We start from the raw sequence: 23,088 nt of genomic DNA on the forward strand, positions 1-23,088 counted from the left end.
CCAATAGTGTATATATGGTTACTAGCATCAATATGTTGATGGTCGTCCTTCGGCCCCTTCCATGATTGCTGCAAGCAAAAATTTGAAGCAGTTGATAATGCAGACATCCCATCCAATAAGTTTCATGTGCAAGTCATAGTCATTTTTATCTATTCCTGGACTTAATTTTGCTCCGAGCATGACTAGTCAACTACAATTTTTCAATATTCTTCGGGTAAAAACTCCCATCTGCTGCCGCTTGATCCTGACTACACCTCAGAAGTCACGACGACTCTTTTCATTAACTTAAATCTGAACAAAAATAAAAGAAATCTCTGAACGAATTGTACTGGAATATGGAAAAAAAATAAATAAGCAAGATAAACTCTATAGTATCCTGAGCAACGTCATAAATTTTTCCCATGAAGCTACAAAATGAATTTATTGGCAGACAAAGAGGGAGACGATGCATTAATGGTCATCTGAAAATGTAAGTATTATTTAAAGTATGTTTGGTCTGATTTTTTTTTAACTTGAAAATTATTATAAAATTTGTATAATATATAATAATTTTTAAAATTAAGTTAAAATTATTTGATAAATTTATTTTTTATAAATTCTTTTTTATAGATAAGTTGATTGATAAAACAGATTATATAAATTTTAATTTTGATTAAAATTACTATTAAGTGTATTTAATAAATAAAAAAAATTGAATCAAATAAAAAAAGATTAGTGCAAAAAATATAATTTTTCCTATAATATTATGAATTGTTGAAAGATAAAAGAAGAATATAAAAAATATTTACTATTTTTTAAAGATTGGTTTGAAATTTATGATTTGTGAAGCTGAACAAAATTGATATTACATGCAAGGAAGAGAGCTCAAGGTGATATTAATAATAGATCCAATTAAGTCCGAAAAATTTTAACCGTTGATTTGATAACCCATTTTCTTATTGAAATCCTCAACGCTAATTCCATTTAAGTTTATCAAGGCCTTAATGTAATCCTCTCCATGAACAAAAAGATTTTGGTTTTATATTTTTTTCTCAATTTTTAATGGGTTATTTATTTTATCAAGGAATGCCACATGATTTGTTTAGTATTGTTAGCTCAAATGTGAAATTCATTGTAAAGAAGTTTAGGAATTCTGTAATTCTTATTATTAAAGGAATTAAAGTTTATTTTAATTTTCTTTTAATGCAACGTATTGTTATATTTAAAAACAATTATTTAAAATTGAGTTAACACAAATAAGTACAAATATTGACTTTTAAATTTTTGTTTAATTTATCTTAACAACTATTAACCTATTTGATTAATTATTTCAATCATAATCAACAAATATTATACACACTAGAAAGAAATTAAGAAAAAAATAAATATCACATAATTATCCTATCAAATAATAAACTAAGAAATATCAAATAATAAAAAGAGTTTTTAAGATAAATAAAAAGATAAAATATAAAAAATAAAATAAAAAAAATAAAAACAAAACGAAGAAATAATATCTTAATGTAATTTTGAATTTTAAATCTTCTTTTTCTTTAATTTTTGTAAAAACAAAAAAAAAACTTTATAAGAATGATTTGCAGAAAGGGGGAGAAAAGGGAGATCAATAGTGAGAAAGGGAAGAGGTATTTTTTTAGAAAAAATATTTTTAGAAAAAAAATAGTTTTTTTTAAAAAACTGACATATTTTTTTAAAAAAAGTTAAAACTCTTATTTGGAGTTTTTTTAAATTTTTTTCTTTTAAAAAAGTTTTTTTTAAAAATTTCTTACAAAATTCTATTCAATCTCTAAAAAATGAATAAACTAAAAAAAAATTAAGTCAAACAGATATTTAATCAAATACGAAACACTGGAGCTATAAATGGCAACCTCGAAGTGAACTATATAATATAACATATATGGTACGAATATAATGTCTATGATTGGAAGATTGTTTGGTAGACGTCATGGGAACGACTACATCAAACAACTTTCGGAGGTAAATTTAGGGCCAAAAACATGTTGTTTTATTTATTAGTCACAATATTGTTGAGGATTATACCGGCATATGTTAGAGAAGAATAATGAGCTTGAGTACACTTCTTGGAAATCCTTTTTTATCACTAAAATTCTGATTAAGTTGACTGTAAATAAATAATTAGGCACTTTATTATCTTCCTTTTTTCCTTTTTTTTTTATGGCTACGTTCGTGTATGTCTGAAAAAATATATCTGGAATTGATAAAGCAAATATTAAGAGAAACCCCAAATTGAGTTTTTATTATTATTATTTTTTTTTGTGAAACTGTGTAATAGTTTATGATCTATTTCTTGCCCTTGAAGAGTGGATAAATTTTCTGGTTCTCCTTGTGCTCAGCTCCACAACGCATCCATGCGACGATGCCTTAGGGATTCAGCATTTTCTAATTAAATTTATAATCAAATTAAGGTCCTCAATCCCCATTGCTTATTTCAGAGTTTGATAATTGTGGCCTTAGCTTACAATTACTATTTTAATGTCACATATTCTAAGGTAACCAATATATATATTGCATCTGGTGGTAGAGATGTAGCAATCAGTTTAGGTAAACAAAGTGCTTAAGTAATCTGAAAAGCCCGATTCATTAACCGGGTTAAAGCTGCATTGACTGTTCAGATTTTCGGATGTAAAATTTTAATTTTAACAATTAATTCAACTTCCATCATTAATTAATCATTAAATTATTTATCTTAATAAGCTTTGGCCTCTATGTGAAGCAATAAATTGGGCCTTAATTACACTTAAGTTGACTTAGCTCTGCCCTTTATTTAATTTATCTAGGTCCCAATGCTCGTTCTGCAGACAAATCCGCAAAGCTTGAAGAAGTAATACTAATTACTAATTGTAGTGGTTTCAACAAATGGAATATTAGATTGTATTTTGTACGTAGAAGCGTTTTCCATGGACAGATAAGATAATTGATTAGATACAGTACTACTACATATTGGATATATTCCCTGATAAAAAAAATGCATGAAGGCCTGGAATAAGATACCATGTCTTTGTGTCAACCAATTCAAACTATGGACGTGGCAACCACTCCAATTCCTTCCTTCGGAACTACAAAATAATCCAATCACATATATGGATCTATGATCCTTGTCACACAAACAAGAGAGTTTTTTCAGATTCCATTTTTTTTTTCTGCTACTGTGCAAAATGGGTTGGAAGAATTTGTATCAGAGAGCTAGGAAGCTCCTGACCTCTCCCATCCTGCAAGACTCTTTTCACCTCCTTACAATCACCCTCCTCAGCCTCTTGCTTCCCCTTTCGTTTCTCCTGGTTGCCAGGCTCTCTTGCGTCAACTACATCTTAACCATCACTTCAAATCCTTCACAGCCTTCCCCATCTTTTCTCTTGTCTTTCTATTTCTACACCAATCCAGCTGTTCTTTATATTCTAGTATCTGCTGTTAGCATTGCCACTCTTGTCCATGGATTGACAGGGAAAATCGCATTTGTAAATGAGTCCCCAGATGTGGTTTACCGGCCCCGTTTGTACATTGCGTGGATAGTTTTATATATATTGCAAGTTTCTGTTGGATTGGGGATTGAAGGAAGCATAGTATCAGGAATTGATGGTGCTGGTTTTGGAGCTGAGAGGAGTCTGTTAGGTCGAGTAATATTCTTCTTGGGTTTGCATGAGATTATGCTTCTTTGGTTTAGAACAGTTGTGAAACCCGTGGTAGATGACACTATTTTTGGCGCTGTTAGAGAAGAAAGGTGGATTCATAGGGCCGCCATGGCCCTGAGCATTGGCACCTTCTGGTGGTGGAAGCTGAGAGATGAAGTTGAGTCGTTGGTGGTTGTGGCAGAAGCTAAGAAGGAGCTGTCAATGGACATTGAGATAGCTGACTTTCTTAGTTGGTGGTTGTATTACTTGACTGTGACGATTGGAATGGTTAGAGTTGTTAAAGCTCTTATCTGGCTTGGAATTGTCTTGCTTTGTAGGAGGGTAAGAAGGAACAATGATGAAACTAGCGAGGACGATCAAGACAAGGTCTGAACTTGACCCTTTCTTAATTCTTTCTTTTTTTTTTTCTTCCCCACCAAATATTCTTGTTTATGGTGATTGAGTCAATCACGATCTCGTAATTCTTAATTGCAACTTGTACACTTGTCACACAAAATATATAGGAATTTTTTTTCAAGAAAAGTTGTTCAAGTATTTTATTATGTAATATATTATTGATGTCGCTGCCTCTTCATTGAAACCAAATGATAATCAAATTATTAGCAAATAAAAAACCCATTTCTTCTTTGGAACCGGGCGAAATCAATTAAAAAGAAAAAAAAACAAATCATAATCAACAGTAATTATGACGTGAATGTGCTAAACAGAGGAAACTTTAGTTCAACATTAAATTGATATGAGGGCTCAATGGACAGTCCGATATGAACAAGAAATGTTGAAATTAAAAATAAACAGTTTAAAATTACCTAAATGCACTAAACTAGTTTCTCAAAAACAATGCACTAAACTAGTTATAAACTATATATTAACACTGATTCATACTAGTCTTAGTCTTTTGAGTAGAATTAATTTACAAGGAACTTGAAAAAGAGAGTAAAAAAGAAGGAAGGTGGGGGAGACGAGAAATTGGGAACAATCAAAGAGGAAAACAGGTCTACAGTGTACCCATTAAACAGTGTGATTGAGTAAAGGCAACAGGCCACTTTATTGATGGTATAGCAAGCGATATTCCCAATTTCTATTCCCACATAATTTCATTGTGAAGCAAATCCAACATCTCATTCCCTTTGCCTGAACTAATGGGGCAAAATGAAAATTTTCAAATTTTTATATGTGCAAGCTTGTTGACCATGATCATCTACTTTAACTCTAAAGTCATTGTCCACCTAATTAATGTCTGGAGATAAAAGAAAGAGGGACCAATTCAGCGGCAGGCATGACTTGCATGAAATTAGAATATCATGTTTGGTTTATAGAATAGATAGAAATAAAAAAAAATAGTTATTTTTTGAAAATTGGTTAAGATAAAAATAAAATAAAATAATTATTATGTAATTTGGTACAACGAATGAAATAGTGTAAGAATAATTATTATGACTTATTACAGTGTTTTATTGTTAAAAATAACTTTGAAAAAAAAATAAAAGATAAAAAGATAAAAATATATTTTATTTTTTATGTATAATTATTTATTGTTATTTTATTTTTAAATATTAATAATTTATAATTTGTTTAAAATATTAATAATTGATACTTTAAATATTGTTATGATTATTTTTTATTTTATTTTTTAAATATTAGTAATTTATAATTTATTTTAAATATTAATAATTGATAATTAAAATAATATTATTTTATTTATAATTTAATGATTAACATTAGAAAATATTAATGTTTTATTATAATTTAAATGTTATTATATTTATTTATTTTTATTTTATTTTATAAATATTTATAATTATTTAAAATATTAATAATTGATAGTAATATTAATATTTTATGTATAATTTAATCATTAATATTTTATTTATAAGTTAAATATTATATGATTATTAATTTTTAAATATTACTATTTATAATTTATTTAAAATATTAAAAATTGATAATTAAAATATTAATATTTTTTATAATTTAATCATTAATATTTGAAGATTGTAAATTTTTAAATTTATAAGTGCTAATTTAGTTATAATAACTTTTAAAGCTATTCCATTAGACATGAAATAGCTATTACCGTGGAAGGAAGTGAGCGTAGTTAAAGAAATTTTTTTTTATTCATTTTGTAGAATAGTTAAAACAAAAGAATTGCTATGCATCGCTAAATTACCAACCAAAGAAAAACTAAATAAATAGTAGCTAAGAATAGAGGGGAATAGTCTATTCCCCATAACCAACGTGCCCGACAGGTTTAAAAAGTGAGAAATTCGTAGTTGTACTTCAATGGGGGAGTGAGAGTAACAAGTCCATGACTCTTATCTGATATCTGCACACTGGGTCATCAAAAAATCTATCAGTTAACTTTTCATGTTACAACGGACACACCGAGACGGTAGACTTAAATAGAGCACTTTTAAGTGTTTCTGATCAGGTCTACGACTTCGTGGTTCTTCCGCAATTATGGAAACTAGTGAAGCTACTCATCACTCTTAGCCCAAAAGGGCAAAAACCATGAGAAACAGCCCAATACGACTGCGTAAAAGTATCTAGCTCTCAGCTACTTGCTAGTAAGTAGTTTCCTTATAATCGGACAACATTAAATCCATGAATTTGTTCAAACCACCAAAAGGGCATCTTCATAAAGAATCTATGTTAGTGTTTCAAATGTGAGATTCATAATAATTTCCCACAATTGATTGTTAAAAATTAAAATCACATGAGAGTATTGAATGGAAGTTCATATTATGAAGATTATATCAAGCTATGTTTGGAAATGAATTTGGGAAGTGAATTTGAATTTGGTTGTACAAGAAAGGAAGGATGAAATGCACATAATATATAAAATTTGGTTAAAATTTAATATACCTATGTATTTGAAAAGGGATAGAAAGATGAATTAAAACTTCACAAGTTCATATAAGTATTTCAAATTCACCGCTAAATAGAGATGTCTAACAATTTCATGAATTCGAAAGTAATCATAGAAATCATATTTGCATGTACAATTTACACTAAATATAGAATCTAATTAAATCCATTTTTTTCAGATTCAAGTTTAAAAATGCAACCTTAATTAAAGAACCAAAATCTTGCAAATCACAAGTATATAATTGATTTATTTTAGTTTCTAAGATGTAATTGATTTATTGAGTACTGACAATGTGTAACAACATATCATAGATTATGAAATGCAAGTTGGTGAATATATGATGCAAACCTCCTCAAGTTATGCAAACTTATATGTATGAAAGGGAAAATTATATTCAAATCGTAAATTCCAACTAACATTAGTACTTGTCTTTTAAACGTGTCCTTGCTCTCTCGCGTACTTATCAAAGATATATAGCTATATCCTTGTCATTTAGTTTGATTCATTTTATTTAATTGAGCGATGTATAATCTAATAATCTTGCTTTGGTTCCACATATATAATTTCATTCAACATTCATCTTGGATCCTTGCACTCGTTTTCCCTGTGGAAATAATCACCAAATATTATATCTCATCGTCCTTCTTGCCAAATGTATTTACTAGAATTTTACACGCAATACTATTAGTAAGTCGAAGTATTTAATTCCACCAGTAATTGGCATTTGCTGGCGGCAGGACATGTTGCGCACATCGAAATGTCACCATCACAATCGCAATCCAAGCCGATTTTCTTTTTCTTTACAATTTGCATCCGTCATCCATTACTATGATCTTTGTAATATGCCAAGAATAAAGAAATCCAAAAATCTTTTAGAGAGTGGAGTCCATATTTATTTAGATTACCAGATGCTCTCCTGAAAGAAATTTGGATGACAAGTTTCCATAATTCTAAGATGGCAAGCGGCTTATTCTCTTTCAGTACTCCATTAGACTTCAATGGAATCCAAGGAAGTTACAATCTTCAGGATTATGAGAAAGAGGCAGCTGTTATAAAAGGCAAAGAGGACCATTTGTTTGGAGTCCAGGAAATTGGAGAGGAAAGAGACTATGATCCTCTTTTTCCTGAATATGGCCTTTACGATCAAGAGAATGTAGCAAAGAAACCTGTAGATCAAGGAGAACAACAGCAACAGCTGGGACAAGCAACCAAGTTAGATTATTTGGTTGAATTCGATTTCAGCTCTGCTTTCTCAACAAATCTGGCATTCCAAGAGTTTCCAAGGCAAGAAAATATCCAAGAACTAGTCAAACCCATCAAGGAGATACCGTCGTCATTTTACTTGTCATCTCTGGAACTCCTTAGTAATTGTGGAAACAGTTTCAAAAAATTGAAAATGGGCAAATCCAGCGGCACTGGCAATGAAACTAATGCACTTGGCCACAACAAACTTTCAACAGAGGAGATCATGAGGGTAGCTGGAGCAAGATATGTTCAATTTTCTGACCAGAGGTACGATGATTTTTCCATGGTTATGCATCCATTTGGTCACGCTCTCTCCGGTTTGTCGGCTGACGAGACAAAAGATGTGGAGCTTGTGCATTTACTCCTGGCAGCGGCAGAGAAAGTAGGATATGAACAATTTGAACGTGCTAGCAGATTGGTTTCTCGTTGTGAATGGATTGCGTCTGAGAGAGCCAATCCTGTTCAGAGAGTCGTCTACAATTTTGCTGAAGCTCTTCGAGAGAGGATTGATAAAGGAACGGGAAGGATCATATCAAAGGAGTTGGAATCAAAAGTGAAGAATGAAATTGATCACGGGTTGAGTACTAACGTTACATCAGTCTCAGTTCACCAGTACATTCCATTTGTCCAAGTAATGCAATTCACAGGTATACAAGCCATTATAGAAAACGTTGCATCTGCAAGTAAGATCCATGTAATCGATCTTCAAATCAGGAGCGGAGTTCAATGGACGGGCTTGATGCAAGCTCTGGCAGAGCGTGAACAGTGCCGGGTTGAGCTCCTCAAGATAACTGCCGTAGAACTAGTAGGGAATCAGAAGATAGAGGAGTCTGGAAAGAGGCTGGAAAGTGTTGCTGCATCCTTAAACTTACCGTTTTCATTTCGTGTAACTTATGTTGACGACATGAAAGATATCAAGGAAGAATTATTCAATATCGGGAGCGATGAATCTTTGGCCGTTTACTGTCCATTGGTGCTGAGAACATTGGTCTCGAGGCCCAGTTGCCTGGAAAATTTAATGCGAGTGATGAAAAATCTAAACCCTGCTATAATGGTGGTCATTGAAGTCGAAGCGAACCACAATTCTCCCTCGTTCGTAAGTCGGTTCATTGAAGCACTGTTCTTTTACAGTGCCTTTTTTGAATGCATTGACACTTGCCTGGCGCACGATGTTGAGTTAAGAACGAAGACTGAATCTGTGTTTTGCAACGGGATCCGAAGCATTGTAGCAATGGAGGGCAACGAGAGGATTGCTAGAAGTGTGAAGATGGAGGTGTGGTCGGCATTCTTCGCAAGGTTTAGCATGGTGGAATTGGGGTTCAGTGACTCGTCCTTATACCAAGCTAATTTGGTAATCAAACGGTTTCCTTGTGCTAGTTCTTGCACACTGGCTAGGACTGGGAAAAGTTTGATTGTTGGATGGAAGGGAACTCCAGTTCATTCTGTTTCAGCCTGGAAGTTTTCCAGAGATAGAGGGAGGGTATTTGCAAAATATAGGTTCTGAATCTGAAATTATTAGTACTAGTTTTTAAGTTGTATTCGCTTCCTTGAGTTGAAGGTTAACAAGTCATAAAAATCCAGGTTTTTATAGAAAGCGCTAGCTAGAACACCATTTTCCATTTCTTCTTCTGGGGAGGTTAAAAGTTATTATAGGCACATACCATCCACAAACATCCCAGTGTAATCTATATGTAACAAAGAGTGAGGATATCAAATCCATATCCTTCGTTCTCTCATAGGAATTTAGAATCTATTTTATATGCCGTGCAAGAGAAGTTCATTTCTTGTGTAAACAAGAGATGGTAGGATAACAATGTTGATATACATTTATATATAAAATTTCCAACTTGCTACTCTAGTTGTGTGTCAAGCTGTAATTTCCTTAGTAATTGCTCTTCTGTTGTTTATCGGTGTCATAGAACTAGGTACAATCGTCAAGGTGTAATTAATGGGGAATGAGGCGTAATTTCTTCCGCAAAGGCTCTAAACTTTGAAGCCTATAAGCGTTTAGTGTTTAGATTTTTTGGTACATTTAGAATTTCTTTAGAAAAACAATAAGGCAAAACCCAAGAAATTCGTCTTTTAAGTCATGAAGAATATTTTCGTACAAGTTATTATGCCGTTAAGATACAACAAAAGTTCAAAACTCTTAAATCAATAATAAAAATCATTCCTTAGAAAAATTTTATCAAATTTATTACTTTCTCAAAAATTTTTTGAAGGAAAAACCAAAATTCGCAAGAAAAATACTTCGGCTTATACATTGATGGACCCCATTCGTAAAGTTAATGTTATAAAATAAATAATAGTAGAATTTATTTTTAAACAAGTTGTTATACTTCTCCAATAATCAAGTTAGTGTTACACAGTCAAGAAAAACTGTTCAGAAAAATAAGATAAAAAATACTCATCAAAATTATAACATTTTGTTTAATTTAAACTTAAACATTTTCAATAAGATGTATGAGAATAATTATTTTTAAAATATTATATATATATATATATCAACACAGCATTTTTCTGTAGAAAAAGTCAAAAACTTGAGAGGCAAACCATAACTTAGGCCTTCCTTTAAAGCCCATTAACCACTGGAGAAGCCTTGAAACTTAAAAGTTAACAGTCATCGCGACACAAAACGGACCATAAGAAGGCCGTTCAAATTCCTCGAGCCCATGTTTAAGGTATGAAAAAAGAAAAGGCAAAAAGTGGGTAGAGACTCGGGCCAGAGCCCCGTGTGGAAAATGAACGGAGGACAGAGAGGCCGATTCCCACATTGGTGGCCACGTCACTGACAGTTCACACGTGTCAATTCTCGGCTGGGCTTCTTTTACTTCAGATTCTTCACTCTGTCCCCAAGGAGTCGCAGAGCAGCACCAATTTAGCCAACCATGGTCTCCAAGGCGACCGACTCTTCCTCTAAATCCAGAGTTAGAAATTCTTTCCCTACCTTTCGATCTTCAGTTCCTTTTTGCTTTGGTTCTTTTTCATTCTTCATTCATTCAATAGTTAATTCTTTATCATCAGAAATTGGATACTGGTTGAATGATTTACTGCCTCATTTAACACGGAAGAATAATTAATTTTGAGTCATTTTACTATTTTGCCTAATTTTCTTATTTTGGTCGTTAGATTATAATCGATAACATAGACTTGAAAATTCATGGAATATGATTCGTGAAAAAGTCAGTTGGTTTTTGCGGGAGCAGAGCTTTTTCCTAATTCCATCACTATTCACTTAACTTATGCTCCGTTTGGCTGCTATCAATTATGCATCAACAAAATAGAGAAAAGAAAGAATATTTCGGAATTGAGGTTGATCAATCATCACCAACAAGTTATTGTAGAAGTTTTTTGATGTGGCAGAAATCGCATGGAGAAAACTCTGGTGGCGGCGCAGGAAACTTGACACATAAGTTAAATCAGCTCAAAAGGCAAATTCAAGCAGAGAGAAATGCTTCAATAAAGGTAGATTAGCTATGCCTTGGTTATATTAGTCAGTTAATATTTTACCTATTATACTCGATATTATTTTTTTAAATTAATGCCACTTTATTTATTGGCCTTGAATTTCACTAGCATGATCATTTTTACTTAAAAAAAAAAGGAAAATGAAATCTAAATTTTTTTTTTCTTCAATTAATGGCATGTGGATTAGATAAATAACTAGGACTCTGTTGTGTTCTACTTTTCTAAATTGAAGTTATTTGTGCTCAATTTACTAGGCAAGATGCGAATAAATCATATTTATTGTGCATAGGAAAAAGTTGAGAAGAACAGAAAGAAGCTGGAGAGTCATATTTCGGAGATTTTGTCAGCTACATCATGTAGAAATGTAATATGTGTGGAGGAGAATGGATTTGGTAAAATGCTCTCTTCAAGAATTGAAATTCCACTTTGTAAGTATGCTGGATTTGCTCAAGGCTCAGGAGATAGAGACTATGCTACTGGACATGAAGTTCAATCTTCAACAAATGCAAAGCTTCCGTATATTGAGAAGTTGCCGCCTTATACAACCTGGATATTTTTGGACAAGTATGTTGGATTACTATAGCTGTTGGCTTAAGTACGAGTATTCTATTCTGTTTATTTCTATTAGCAATACTTTGGCTTTAAATTGGTTGGTTATATATTTGGTCAAAGCATGAAATAAAATTCTCTTTGTAAGGACAATATTTTGCAGAAATTTTGTTTAAAGACTTAATAACACACTGGAGACAACTTGATCCGAAAAGTCATTTAGTCATGAGCTAACTATGCTTCTTATGTCATCTCTCATTGAGGATTATATCTGGGGAGATTTCATGGAAGGGCTTCATAGCATGCTGAACACTCCTTTATCTGAAAAGCTAGCAGCTATTTAAGCCTCTCAAGTTTTTTTTAACTGTTTTTTAATTCAAAGTTGCACATGAATCTACCACCTTTTTCTCCCCAACTTGTTTTGTATGAGTTTTGTTTTTGCTCGTCTTATCTTAAATATACACCATTCAGCACAGAAATCAGAGAATGGCTGAAGATCAATCTGTTGTGGGGAGGAGACGTATATACTATGACCAACATGGCAGTGAAGCCTTAATCTGTAGTGACAGTGAGGAAGATGTTGCAGAGCCTGAGGAAGAAAAACATGAATTTTCTGAGTGTGAAGATCGTATTTTATGGTAAGTAAAATAAGATGCAACCTCTATAAAAAAGGAGGATTATTATTCATCTGTTAAGAAAAACATAGTATATGTACTTTCCTCCGGAGGAAAGAAAGTTGGCAGCACACAGTTGCACTTCTTCTGCCTTCTTATCGGTATACTAGTTACAAGAGAACACCAGCTAGAGAAATGCAAGTGGTAGAGATTGATATAATGCTTCAACGTATAAGTGATGTCAGACTTGTCTCTGTTTTAGTGGGTAAGAAGATGAGGTGACACTGATGAAACACCGAGACAGCAATAGTGTGCTTGGTTAAAAGGCTGCTGTGTTTGTGTTCAAACTGTGTTTGACTCTTTCTTTGACTGGCATTTATTCCATATGGAGCTCAAATTCTATGTTTAACTAACAGCTCCTAGGATTTACAGAACAAACTATCACCGTAGAGGATGTTTATTTTGATTTACCTCCAACTTTATGAAAAAAACCATTCAATCATTTTGGATTAATTTGGCAGGACTGTCTCTCAGGAATTTGGACTAGGTGAGGAAATACTGCAGGCTGTCAGCCAGTTTATTGGAGTCGGCATTTCTGACATCAAGGTATCCTGCATTATTAGCATGTCAACATTGTTGTCTTATTTTGGATAATGTTTGGTTTCTTTATTCCTTACTTTAAAAGTTTTTATCTACATAACTTTTTAGTTAATATTTGTTAGAAACTTTGTTATTTGAAATTTGCAGGAACGGCATGGCATCCTCACTGAGAAATACAGTGACCAAAATTCAAAAGATTCTGAGGACTCTGGATCTGAGAAGGGTATATCTTTGGAGAAGAGCCTCAGTGCTGCTTTAGATTCTTTTGATAATCTATTTTGCCGCCGTTGCTTGGTACTTTGTCTTTAATCACTCATTATTAATGACATCTGTTAAAGAGAAGCGTTGTCATGTTGATATCACATGTGGTTCTTTGAATTTCTTTAACTCCAGTGCTCATCTACTTTGTATCTATCTTACAGTTATTTGACTGTCGTCTTCATGGCTGTTCTCAAACTTTAATAAATCCTGTAAGCTATGTGCTTCTTATCTTTCAATTTAATGTGAGTTTGTTTCATTAGTTTATCTGATTGGAACTAGTGCTTGACAGAGTGAAAAGCAGCCATATTGGTCTGAATATGAAGATGACAGGAAACCTTGCAGCGATCAGTGTTACCTCCGGGTCTGGTTCTCATTATTCTTTTCTCTAGTTACTTAATAATGTTATTGGTCTCTCCTTTGTATCACTATGTTGATGAAAAACTTTTTGCTCAATTGGTATCTCATGTGTTTCAAGAAAAATCTTTCTCTAGGATCTAGCTGTCTGGTATGATCTTATAGTTGGTACTGCTAAAAATATTGCAACTGTAGGTTAATGAAAGTGGTGATGATTCTTTTATGGACTAAATATCTGCCATGTTATCCAATTATTTGCATTCTTTTTGGTTCTCTGGTGCTGTTCCTTTACTCAAAATCTCGGTTTGTCTGTTTGTCTACATACTTCACTAATATGCCTCCTGTATATGATCCCTGTATAGGCCAACTTTCTATGTTCTAATTTGTTTTTACTTATTAAAGAAGAAGAAGATTGTTTTGGTGCTTATGTGCATGTGTGTTTTCTGAGATGCATTTGATTTGGATGTGAATTTGCACTCATTTGTATCCCTGGAGTGACTGTTAGTTTATTTTTTTAGTATTTGGTTATCATTTTGATTAAATGCCATATTGAATTTTTTTTTTGGATTTGAGACAATTCTTTTGTGGGAAAAGAGACAAGTCTTGTGTTTCAACACCAATTCTTTGCAGTTAAGAGCTGTCAAAGATGTTCCAGAAGGTTTAGGTGGCAATGCATTGGATGGAGCGAAGACTACAACTTTAGAAGAGAAAGACGAGGCTGAATCCTCTGATGCCAAAGAGCCAAAAACTGATGTTGGTGCAGATCTCATGCAAGATGAAAGAGGCATCCCTGAAGAAGTGAAGTCTGTTGCTTTAGAATGTATTCATGACTCAGAAGGTGCTGCTGAAGCTCAAAATTTGGAGATATCTTCCATACCAATAGATAACCATGAAATTTCTGGAAAGCGAAAGGCCTCCCAAGAAGGAAATACACCATCAGATGACTCTATACACTGTTCTGATTCTGTAAGTAAGAAACAAAAGACTGTATTGGCTGTGTATGTAGCTACAAAGTCATCTGAAGCTATACCAAGTCAGGATGACACATCCAGTTCTAAAAGTAGGAACCATCATGTTGTTGCACTTAATGAAAAGGAAGCTCAAATTACAGCCAAAAACACCCAAAATGAATCTGGTGAATGCGCATTAGAAACGTTTGCCTGTCCTGCTACTGTATCCAGTGATAAAACTGTGGATGACATACAAGATGGAGCCAAAGATGTTACAGAGGTGCCCGAATTGAAGTGGTCATCTTCTGAGTGGAAACCTATTGAGAGAGAACTGTATCTGAAGGGAGTAGAGATATTTGGGAGAAACAGGTAGAAAGGGATTACAACTATTTTCAGTCTTTTCTTGGCATAAAATGCAAATGGATGCTGATAGCATTAAATCTAAATCTTCGTGTCTATATCTTTGGCATTGGTTTCTGCAGTCCTAACTTTCAAATGGACTAATCTGCAAAAGATTCCTTGGAAGAACTAAAATTTGCTGAGCAAATGAAATCATAATGAAAGTTGTGTAACATGCTTGTGTTTTTGTACTCCACACCTTCTTTTGCTTTCTGATCATGATGGACTTGTTACATTTAGACAGTTTCAATTCTAGACATTGTCTTCCCCCTTCTTGATGACAATGATCATATGCCCATTATCATGTTTCTATTAATGCATGATCTCATTCTTTGCAGTTGCCTTATAGCCAGGAACTTGCTTTCTGGTTTGAAGACTTGCATAGAGGTATCGAGTTACATGTGTGATAGTGGAGCTTCAACACTTCATAGAACCATCATGACAAGTTCATTTTTGGAAGAAAATGGGAAATCCGAATCAGATTATATGGTATGTACCAGAGCCCTATCTATTTCCTAGTATATACCTTTTGATAAAGTGGTAAAGAAAGGTTTCCAACCTGCATGATTATTTTGAGGCCATATCAGTCTTTGCAAGCTACAATTGTGAGCATTTCCTTTAACACTTCATTCTCTGTTTTAATGCTTACCAATAAAAATCATTACTAAATTATCCCCTGAAACTTTTAATTACAGAGGGTTGAGAATCCATATGTACAGAGTGGGAGTTAGAATATGCAATTGCAGTGATTTTCTCATTAAGGTTTGGCCATTTAGTTAAAACAATTTCATGAGAAGAAATCCATCCTCAAAGTTGTTGAACCTAGTCAAGCTTATATGGATAGAACCATGCTGACTTAATTGCTGCGGTTTGGTTTTCAACTTAATTTTGGAACTTCATTATTAATTGATCTCTATTGCCTCATTATAGTGGGCATTGTATTTTTTAGGGTCCACAGTTGGCTTTGCATTGTAGACCTTTCTTTCTCCGCTTTACACTGCATTATAAATATTTTTCCCCTCCTATTATTCTTTCTGCACTTTAGGAGCAAGAAATTTCGACAAGACCACGATTGCTTCGTAGAAGGGGTAGAACACGGAAGCTTAAATATTCTTGGAAATCTGCTGGCCATCCATCAATTTGGAAAAGAATCGCAGATGGAAAAAATCAGTCTTGCAAGCAATATACTCCATGTGGATGCCAATCAATGTGTGGAAAGCAGTGCCCTTGTCTGCACAATGGAACTTGCTGCGAAAAGTATTGTGGGTAAGTTAAATTAATTTAACTTGCGAATATGAAACATATATATGGTGCAGGACAGCCTTGTTATGCAATTTTAGAAGTGATGTAAGCTTAAATTTTCTGTAATCCTACATCTCTGTGAATCTGAAGTATTTGTATCTGACCAATTGCTTTTGGAATGGATAAGCTGAGTTGTTTATTATTTTTTTTATTTGAACTAAAAATATCTGGAGCTGCATCCAGATGCTCAAAGAGTTGCAAAAACCGGTTTAGGGGATGCCACTGTGCAAAGAGCCAATGCAGAAGCCGGCAGTGCCCATGTTTTGCTGCTGGACGTGAATGTGACCCAGATGTTTGCCGGAATTGTTGGGTTAGGTAAAGTTCTGTATTCTCTGCAATTTTATAGTATATCATGTCAGCATGGAGTTGTAGGAGAAATACCCTGGTTTAGAGCATTGGAATAGCTTTTCGACATTAGGTTTGGTTGTCAAGGTTGGTTTGCTGAAAAAGATCTTTTTTGGTTCTCTTCTGATCCCATTGATCTTTTCTGGTTTTCCTTTTATGTATTGTCTAGGTTTGACATCACACTGATTGGACAAAAACTTTTAGTTTATTTATCTCCAGCATTTGCATTAAATACTTGTACCTTTTGCAGTTGCGGTGGGGGTTCGTTGGGTGAGCCACCAAAACGAGGAGATGGTCAGTGTGGAAACATGAGGCTGCTACTAAGGCAACAGCAGAGAGTGAGCAAATTAGAATGTTTTAGTTGTAGAATTATAGTTTTGAGATGGTTTTAAAGTACTATTTTTCTTTTTGCTCTACTTCTAATCTTTCATATTTCTATTCTTCAGATCCTCTTGGCAAAATCTGATGTTGCTGGGTGGGGAGCCTTTCTCAAAGTAGGATAGTATTTTCTTTGCCTAATGGAAAATCTTACAATAGTTAAATTATCTGGTGTTTTCTTTTGTTGCTTTCTAACTCTTTTCTGTGAACTCAATGATGTGGTTCAGAATTCTGTCAACAAAAATGATTATCTTGGAGAATATACTGGTGAATTGATCTCCCACCGAGAAGCAGACAAACGTGGGAAAATTTATGATCGTGCAAATTCATCATTCCTTTTTGACTTGAATGATCAGGCAAGTGACATTTAAAACCCCACGTTTGACCTGAAATTTCCTTATGTTAACAGAAACATCTCTTTTTTGTATCCAAGAATGCTGCAATGTTTCTAATAATGGCAGTACCAAGTTCACAATAATTTCAGTTCTTCAATGTCTGGTTCAGAGTATATATATGTTACCACTATCTTCGTGATTTAGAGTGGCATATAGAATCTGATAGAAGCTGCTATTTTGTATTTGCAGTATGTCCTTGATGCTTATCGCAAAGGAGACAAATTGAAATTCGCAAACCACTCTTCTAACCCAAATTGCTATGCCAAGGTATACAACTCTGCAATTCTTTGGAGGATATTTTTATTGGTTTAGCTAATACATTAGCTTGCACAGGTAATGTTGGTAGCTGGGGATCATCGAGTAGGCATTTTTGCCAAGGAGCGCATTGAAGCTAGTGAGGAGCTCTTCTATGATTATCGTTATGGCCCAGATCAAGCGCCTGCATGGGCTAGGAAACCTGAGGGTTCCAAGAGAGATGACATGTCAGTCTCTCAAGGTAGAGCAAAGAAACACCAGTCTCATTGATGCACTTTTGACTGGTTTAGCATGTGCATCTGGTCTCTATTATCTTCAGTTTTTTTCCCATCTTCATATCTTCATAAGCAAGCATATATGAAATTGTCATTTTGTGTTTATAGTTGCATAAGTGTTGTCCTAAAGATGTTAGGGTCAAGAAATTGGATGGAATAAGTTTTTAAGCATTTATTATGCCAACAAAGCTAGGTATCTAACAATAAAAGTATAGGAATTGTTGGGAGAAAGCGTGTATCTTAAAGAAATAATGGGAAGTTTCTCTTTCTTAATAGCTATTTACATTTTCCGTGTGCATTTAGTTTTTCATTTTTCATGCTTTTTGGCCTGACGTTGACAGTTGAAACCTGTTTGAATAATGACATGATGGATCAAGTTGCAGTGCTATGATTGTTTTTGTAGCAACGCATTCACAGTAGTGATAGTCATTGTGAAATCAGAACGTGAAATGAATGCTTGACAGCGTTCCTTCTCCGTCATGGCTCTTCATTCCCAGAAAATTGCGACGACTCATTAATTTTCCTAGCTCGCCTGTTTAAGATGTTTAGTAATATAGTCTTTATTACCTCTAATTGCCGACAAGTCTCCAATTACGGTAAGATCAAAAGTCATGAGGCTGGCATGCCTACCTCTCTGGGCAAAAAAACATATCATCAGGATATTATCAGCTCGATGCTTTAATTATTCATACACTTGTAATAAGATTTGTGGGGAATTTCGTCGTTTCTTTTGTATATAGAGGCTAATTTTTGTCGTGGTCTCTTACATCTTATACGGAACCCGCTTCCGCTTCATTGGGATTTTTATTTGTTATTGCATTGCCGACAAATAAACTACCAAACATCACTACAGAGGAGGGAGTTATTTTCGATGAGAATTGTGAATTTTGACTTGGAAAAGAAGAACCACATCCAAAATTTCTCAATTGAATTTCCAAGACATGGCCCAAAAATGTTTTAACTACAATTGTTGCATGCTATCTAACAAGATCACAAGCTGAAAGAATTGAAACAATATACATGCTGAATATCACAATTGAAATCTGGAGTGAGACTTGAACTTTTGTTTGGATTGCAAATGGAAATGCAAAATTTCATTCCATGTATCTGGAACACCAGGAAGACACCAATGGCTGCAATCTTGAATGTTGGACGAGTAACGATTCCCTGGATTTTTCCCGTATTTTGATGGATGACCATCTATCCTATATGCAGATAAACCAGTCACATTCAGTAATGTTACAGGAGTTTTCATCTGCAAAATTACCTCCTCCACAATTTTGTTCTTCTCAGGGTAGCTCATGCCCAAGGTGTCATTGAGGGGCCAAGCAGCTTCCGTACAGTGACCACCTGAATTCCACTGTCCTCCCCTGTACAATGATAAGAGCCTACTCAGAAATTGATATATATAGATGTTATATAGGAGAGAAGTTCACAGCAGCATAAACAACAGCAAACCTGAAATGGGAAGGTGCGGAATTTCTAAAGAAAACTTGTGTTTTGCCTGGATTAATGTGTCTATCAACCCATGATGCCCAGGTCATCAAAGCTCTTCTAAAAGCTGTGGACACATCAAGTCGTGGATGTACTTGGTTCCCTTCCTGATAGTAGTTGATCCTAAAATATGGAAATTGGCAGTAGACATAACTCATTACAAAAGCATATAAAAGGTCTATCTAACATGGGTTTACAATCTGTGAAGTGTATATAACAATGTCTCTTCAAGTGACAGCTTAACATGCTTTCCAAATACAAAAGCAATCTTGATCGAATTTTCCAGCTTACAGTCAATGCAGGATTGAAACCTTAGACGGAAGATCAAATTTAACAACTTTAGAGTGCACTGGCTAAAGGTTTTCATAAAGATTCATGTAGTTTGACAATGGCACTAACCCTGCCTTTGTTTTGTAATGAGACCACCAATGTGCAGTGTTGAAGACCAAAATATCTGCCCCTCTCCATCTTGATGAACCATGATCGATGGCATCAATTCGCAAAGTGGGTTTCCGCTTTTGTCCGATCCTTGCCTTGCTCTCGTGAACTAAAAAGTGAGAAACATAGTATTCGACTGTACATTTATACTCCTGCAAAACTAACCTCATAATATCAAATACCCCAAATAGTCAAAATTGCATTACAAGTGAAATAAAGAGCAAATGAACTTTAAACAATCAATTGATTACCACGAATTTGAAACTATAATTCCCCTTCCCTTTGGTGATTCTTCGCCCATGAGTCTCATAGACCTTCTTTGGATCTCTTACAGCTTTCATTAACATACAAAGCATGGATTCCCATTGGTTTCTATTGATTGAATCTCCCACAAAGACCAGTCTTTTCCCTCGGATCAAACCCAGCATCTTTTCTGCATTGAACCTAAAACAGATAGCCCCACAACATAAACCAGTCTTTACCACAACAATTGCAAGAATGTGTGTATCCAAAGCGAAAGTACACAGCAAATCAAAATTACCTAGGAAAATCACAATCTTGTGGTTGCCATCTCCACTTCATGTAATGCCTATCACGCCTTCCATTGCTATCGCAGTTAAAACCTTCATCAATGAAAGGGCACGATCCATTTGTGTACAGAGGATAGCGCTCATCATAAACCCACTTGCCTCTTGTTATATCACAGCTATTTATCTTCTTCTCCTCAATTTTCCCATTACTTGGAACTTCATTTTTATCAACTGAAGTTACTCTTGTCTTCTTCTCTTCTTTGTTTTCAATATTGCTTGGAAGCTCAAGTTTGTCAACTGAATTTGCTCTAATCTCATCCTTTTCAGTTAATTCACTGCTTTCAACTTCAATATCTTCTATTGAAGGTCCAGGTGCACCGTCTTGATCAGTTTCAGGATCCTCAAGTTCACTGTCACCATCTTCCAGCACTTCACTCTCACTTTCTTGTCTCTGGATCTCCTTCAAACCTGAAAATTTATCAGACCCAGATGCATTTTCACGCTTAAAAAAAGGGGAATCTGTCACAGTTGAACGCTTAACGGTTCCTGCTGAATCGTTACTAATGGAACTACTCGAGCTCTCTACAGTTACGGGTTTAGGACCACCCAGATTAACGAATGATTTGTTGAACTGAAAATGGGTTGCCTGATGAACTGAAGGGTTGGATTTGACGACCCAGGTAAAAAAGATAACCAGGAAGATAAAAGAAGAAGATACTATGAACGAAAACACCAAGAATCTTGTGGATTTGAAGGAGAAACTTCTCTGTCTCTCCATCAAAGTAGTTCATCGGCAAATCGCTTCAAAATACCGCAAGAACAGTTCTTCAACGGGATTTGGTAGAGGGGAGGACTTATCCTTTTATGCATGTATTTGCGCGTTTGATGGAGCAAATTTTTCAAAAAGACGGTAGAACAATTGACCATAAGAGAAGGGTTTGAGGCTATTCCACTGCTAGGATCTAGGAGAGCGGGCTTCAAGTTGTGGGTGTTTAATTACCGAATGTTTTCCTTCTTAAAAAAAGAAAAGAGTCGAACAAAGCCAAAAGAACATGAAATATGAAAATGACTAAAATATACCCCACTCCTCGACACGACACGACTCACAACCATGTATTCGCTCGTGCCCGTGCTCAGTATCTTTGCTGGCGGCTCTGCAATTATACGTAGAATGTAGCATTTCAAGTTGTCATGAGCTTTGTCACAGGCCAAAATAAACCGAAAGATGTCGTTCTCCACCCTAAATTGGGAATCGAGATTTTAACAAAGTGATTTACCCAAGCAAATTCGTTTGACAAAACTGGTCAACAGGCTGAAACATCCATCTGTTTTCGACTTTTCCCACCTGCTTAAGGTTACTATTCTGGTTGCCTTTGCTTCGGTCTCAAGGGATGTCAGTTTCTGTCCTTTTCTCTTTTCCCCCTTCTACTCCGACTAAGTTATGGCTGTGGAGCATTCAGAAAGGGTTGCTGGAGCCTTGACCGTTGTCAAAACTCAAAAGGTCGGGGATGGCTCGGTAAATGTGTTCTTCCAGAATAAACTGGAAACAGAGTATGCTTCTATTAGGAGTAACTAACTAGTGGTAGTACTGAAAAGAAAAAGGAAGAACAAGAGAAATGCTGGCGTCATGGATTGTTTTAATTATACGTGAAGGAAAGGACTCGTGATCTTTTACGCGAGCTAAGGGATAAGATCAAACAAAACCAGATAAATGTAACTTCTGATTTCCAGGACAAATTGGAATCCAAGTTGATTGTATGCTTTATCATTAACGTAGGGCAGTCAGTGGGTATGTTGTGACTTAAATTTGCTTTAATTATTTAATTAATTATTTTGGATTTTCCTCAAAAAATTAAACACACCCCTCTCGATATGAGGATATCGTACTAATCAATAATTTAAGGGAAAAAAAAATACCATTTGCATAAATAATCAACTGGAAAGAAAGACCAATTTTCATTCAAAAAAACTAACAAGGGGTTTTCATTTTGTGATATAATACAAAGTTAAAAACCCGTAACCAACAATTTTTTGCAGCATGAAAATTTGATTAAATATATCCTGTAAAACTGCAAGTTCATGTACCAATTCGCTTGTTCATTTTCAAGTTTAAAAGACAGCCTCAACAAGGGCATGTGTCTTCTTGGGGTACCCCATGCCAACCATATGGTTGAGATAAACCTTGCCATCTTTCACAGTCGCCGCAGTGGCCAAACGATGCGCAGGGCCCTTAAACTTTGCCACAACAGAAGCCGTCTCCCATCCATCAGAGCTCTCCACCAATCTCCCAGAAGGGTTCCCGGCTACAACAAGCTTAGTTGGAGAAATTAGCTCCAGACCATCACCAAATGTTAGTGGACCTCCAGCAACCTCAATCAACTTCACTTCCTCTCCCTTGGTTAGATCAACCTTAAGCAAATTGCCACTGAAAGTGTGAATTACTATCAAGTAGCCATCTGGGTGGTAAACGATTCCGTTCAATGCAACCACGCTTTTGTACCACTCTTTTGGAGAGAAGAGTGGGCTTCTTAGGATAGACAATAACTCACCACTGACACCAACTTTCCAAATTTTACTAGCTTTGGCATCGGTTACATATGCATTACCTTCAGCATCTACCGCAACATCATCCGCAAAGGATTTCTCATCACCTAAGGACCAAGTAACTATTGTCAGAAAAACATTTATCGTTTATTAATTGCATAAAGAAATAATGGTTTAGC

At 34.8% G+C, this 23,088-nt stretch overlaps 5 protein-coding genes across 8 annotated transcripts; 3 read left to right on the forward strand and 2 right to left on the reverse strand.

Moving 5' to 3' along the window:
* Nucleotides 1-3,103: 3,103 nt before the first annotated feature.
* Nucleotides 3,104-4,215, forward strand: LOC110414122 (uncharacterized). Its single transcript, XM_021425186.1, has one exon. It carries the CDS (start codon nucleotides 3,174-3,176, stop codon nucleotides 4,017-4,019), a length of 846 nt encoding a protein of 281 aa, XP_021280861.1. The 5' UTR covers nucleotides 3,104-3,173; the 3' UTR covers nucleotides 4,020-4,215.
* A 3,229-nt stretch (nucleotides 4,216-7,444) lies between these two features.
* LOC110414444 (DELLA protein RGL1-like) lies at nucleotides 7,445-9,262 on the forward strand. The gene has a single exon (XM_021425637.1). It carries the CDS (start codon nucleotides 7,445-7,447, stop codon nucleotides 9,260-9,262), a length of 1,818 nt encoding a protein of 605 aa, XP_021281312.1.
* Nucleotides 9,263-10,564: 1,302 nt separating this feature from the next.
* Nucleotides 10,565-18,199, forward strand: SWN (SET domain-containing protein). Of its 4 annotated transcripts, XM_021424371.2 has the most exons (17): nucleotides 10,565-10,685; nucleotides 11,122-11,223; nucleotides 11,516-11,790; nucleotides 12,252-12,413; nucleotides 12,911-12,995; nucleotides 13,137-13,283; nucleotides 13,412-13,459; nucleotides 13,540-13,611; nucleotides 14,235-14,923; nucleotides 15,292-15,442; nucleotides 15,999-16,219; nucleotides 16,439-16,570; nucleotides 16,851-16,938; nucleotides 17,047-17,094; nucleotides 17,206-17,334; nucleotides 17,563-17,640; nucleotides 17,707-18,199. In XM_021424371.2, the coding sequence occupies exons 1-17, from the start codon at nucleotides 10,647-10,649 to the stop codon at nucleotides 17,896-17,898; spliced, it is 2,658 nt and encodes an 885-aa protein (XP_021280046.1). In that variant the 5' UTR covers nucleotides 10,565-10,646; the 3' UTR covers nucleotides 17,899-18,199. The 4 variants fall into 4 exon arrangements, with proteins under 4 accessions (XP_021280046.1, XP_021280045.1, XP_021280048.1 ...); XM_021424370.2 differs by lacking the exon at nucleotides 10,565-10,685 and having other exon boundaries at nucleotides 10,892-11,223; XM_021424373.2 differs by lacking the exon at nucleotides 10,565-10,685 and having other exon boundaries at nucleotides 11,127-11,223; nucleotides 11,481-11,790.
* Nucleotides 18,200-18,814: 615 nt separating this feature from the next.
* TBL6 (TRICHOME BIREFRINGENCE-LIKE 6) lies at nucleotides 18,815-21,947 on the reverse strand. Its single transcript, XM_021424348.2, has 5 exons — nucleotides 20,377-21,947; nucleotides 20,087-20,279; nucleotides 19,797-19,987; nucleotides 19,362-19,520; nucleotides 18,815-19,273 (listed from the first exon to the last, which is right to left on the reverse strand). Exons 1-5 carry the CDS (start codon nucleotides 21,141-21,143, stop codon nucleotides 18,934-18,936), a joined length of 1,650 nt encoding a protein of 549 aa, XP_021280023.1. The 5' UTR covers nucleotides 21,144-21,947; the 3' UTR covers nucleotides 18,815-18,933.
* Nucleotides 21,948-22,294: 347 nt separating this feature from the next.
* LOC110413320 (uncharacterized) lies at nucleotides 22,295-23,053 on the reverse strand (the record flags this gene model as incomplete). The annotated part of the gene is made up of 1 exon (XM_021424085.2): nucleotides 22,295-23,053. A coding segment is annotated over one exon (579 nt), but the record flags the coding sequence as incomplete, so codon positions are not given.
* Between the last annotated feature and the right edge of the window lie 35 nt (nucleotides 23,054-23,088).

This window comes from Theobroma umbraticum, unplaced genomic scaffold (assembly GCF_002168275.2).
Source record: "Theobroma umbraticum cultivar Fairchild unplaced genomic scaffold, ASM216827v3 scaffold_4.1, whole genome shotgun sequence".
Lineage (NCBI taxonomy): Eukaryota > Viridiplantae > Streptophyta > Magnoliopsida > Malvales > Malvaceae > Theobroma > Theobroma umbraticum.

Coding starts and splice junctions, on each gene's coding strand:
- LOC110414122 (XM_021425186.1), top strand. CDS start 3,174: ATGGGTTGGAAGAATTTGTATCAGAGAGCTAGGAAGCTCCTGACCTCT.
- LOC110414444 (XM_021425637.1), top strand. CDS start 7,445: ATGACAAGTTTCCATAATTCTAAGATGGCAAGCGGCTTATTCTCTTTC.
- SWN (XM_021424370.2), top strand. CDS start 11,026: ATGCATCAACAAAATAGAGAAAAGAAAGAATATTTCGGAATTGAGGTT. Junction 16,939..17,046: donor TACTAAGGCAACAGCAGAGA/GTGAGCAAATTA, acceptor TCTATTCTTCAG/ATCCTCTTGGCAAAATCTGA. Junction 17,095..17,205: donor GGTGGGGAGCCTTTCTCAAA/GTAGGATAGTAT, acceptor GATGTGGTTCAG/AATTCTGTCAACAAAAATGA.
- TBL6 (XM_021424348.2), bottom strand. CDS start 21,143: ATGGAGAGACAGAGAAGTTTCTCCTTCAAATCCACAAGATTCTTGGTG. Junction 20,280..20,376: donor CAAGATTGTGATTTTCCTAG/GTAATTTTGATT, acceptor TATCTGTTTTAG/GTTCAATGCAGAAAAGATGC. Junction 19,988..20,086: donor ATTATAGTTTCAAATTCGTG/GTAATCAATTGA, acceptor TTAGTTTTGCAG/GAGTATAAATGTACAGTCGA.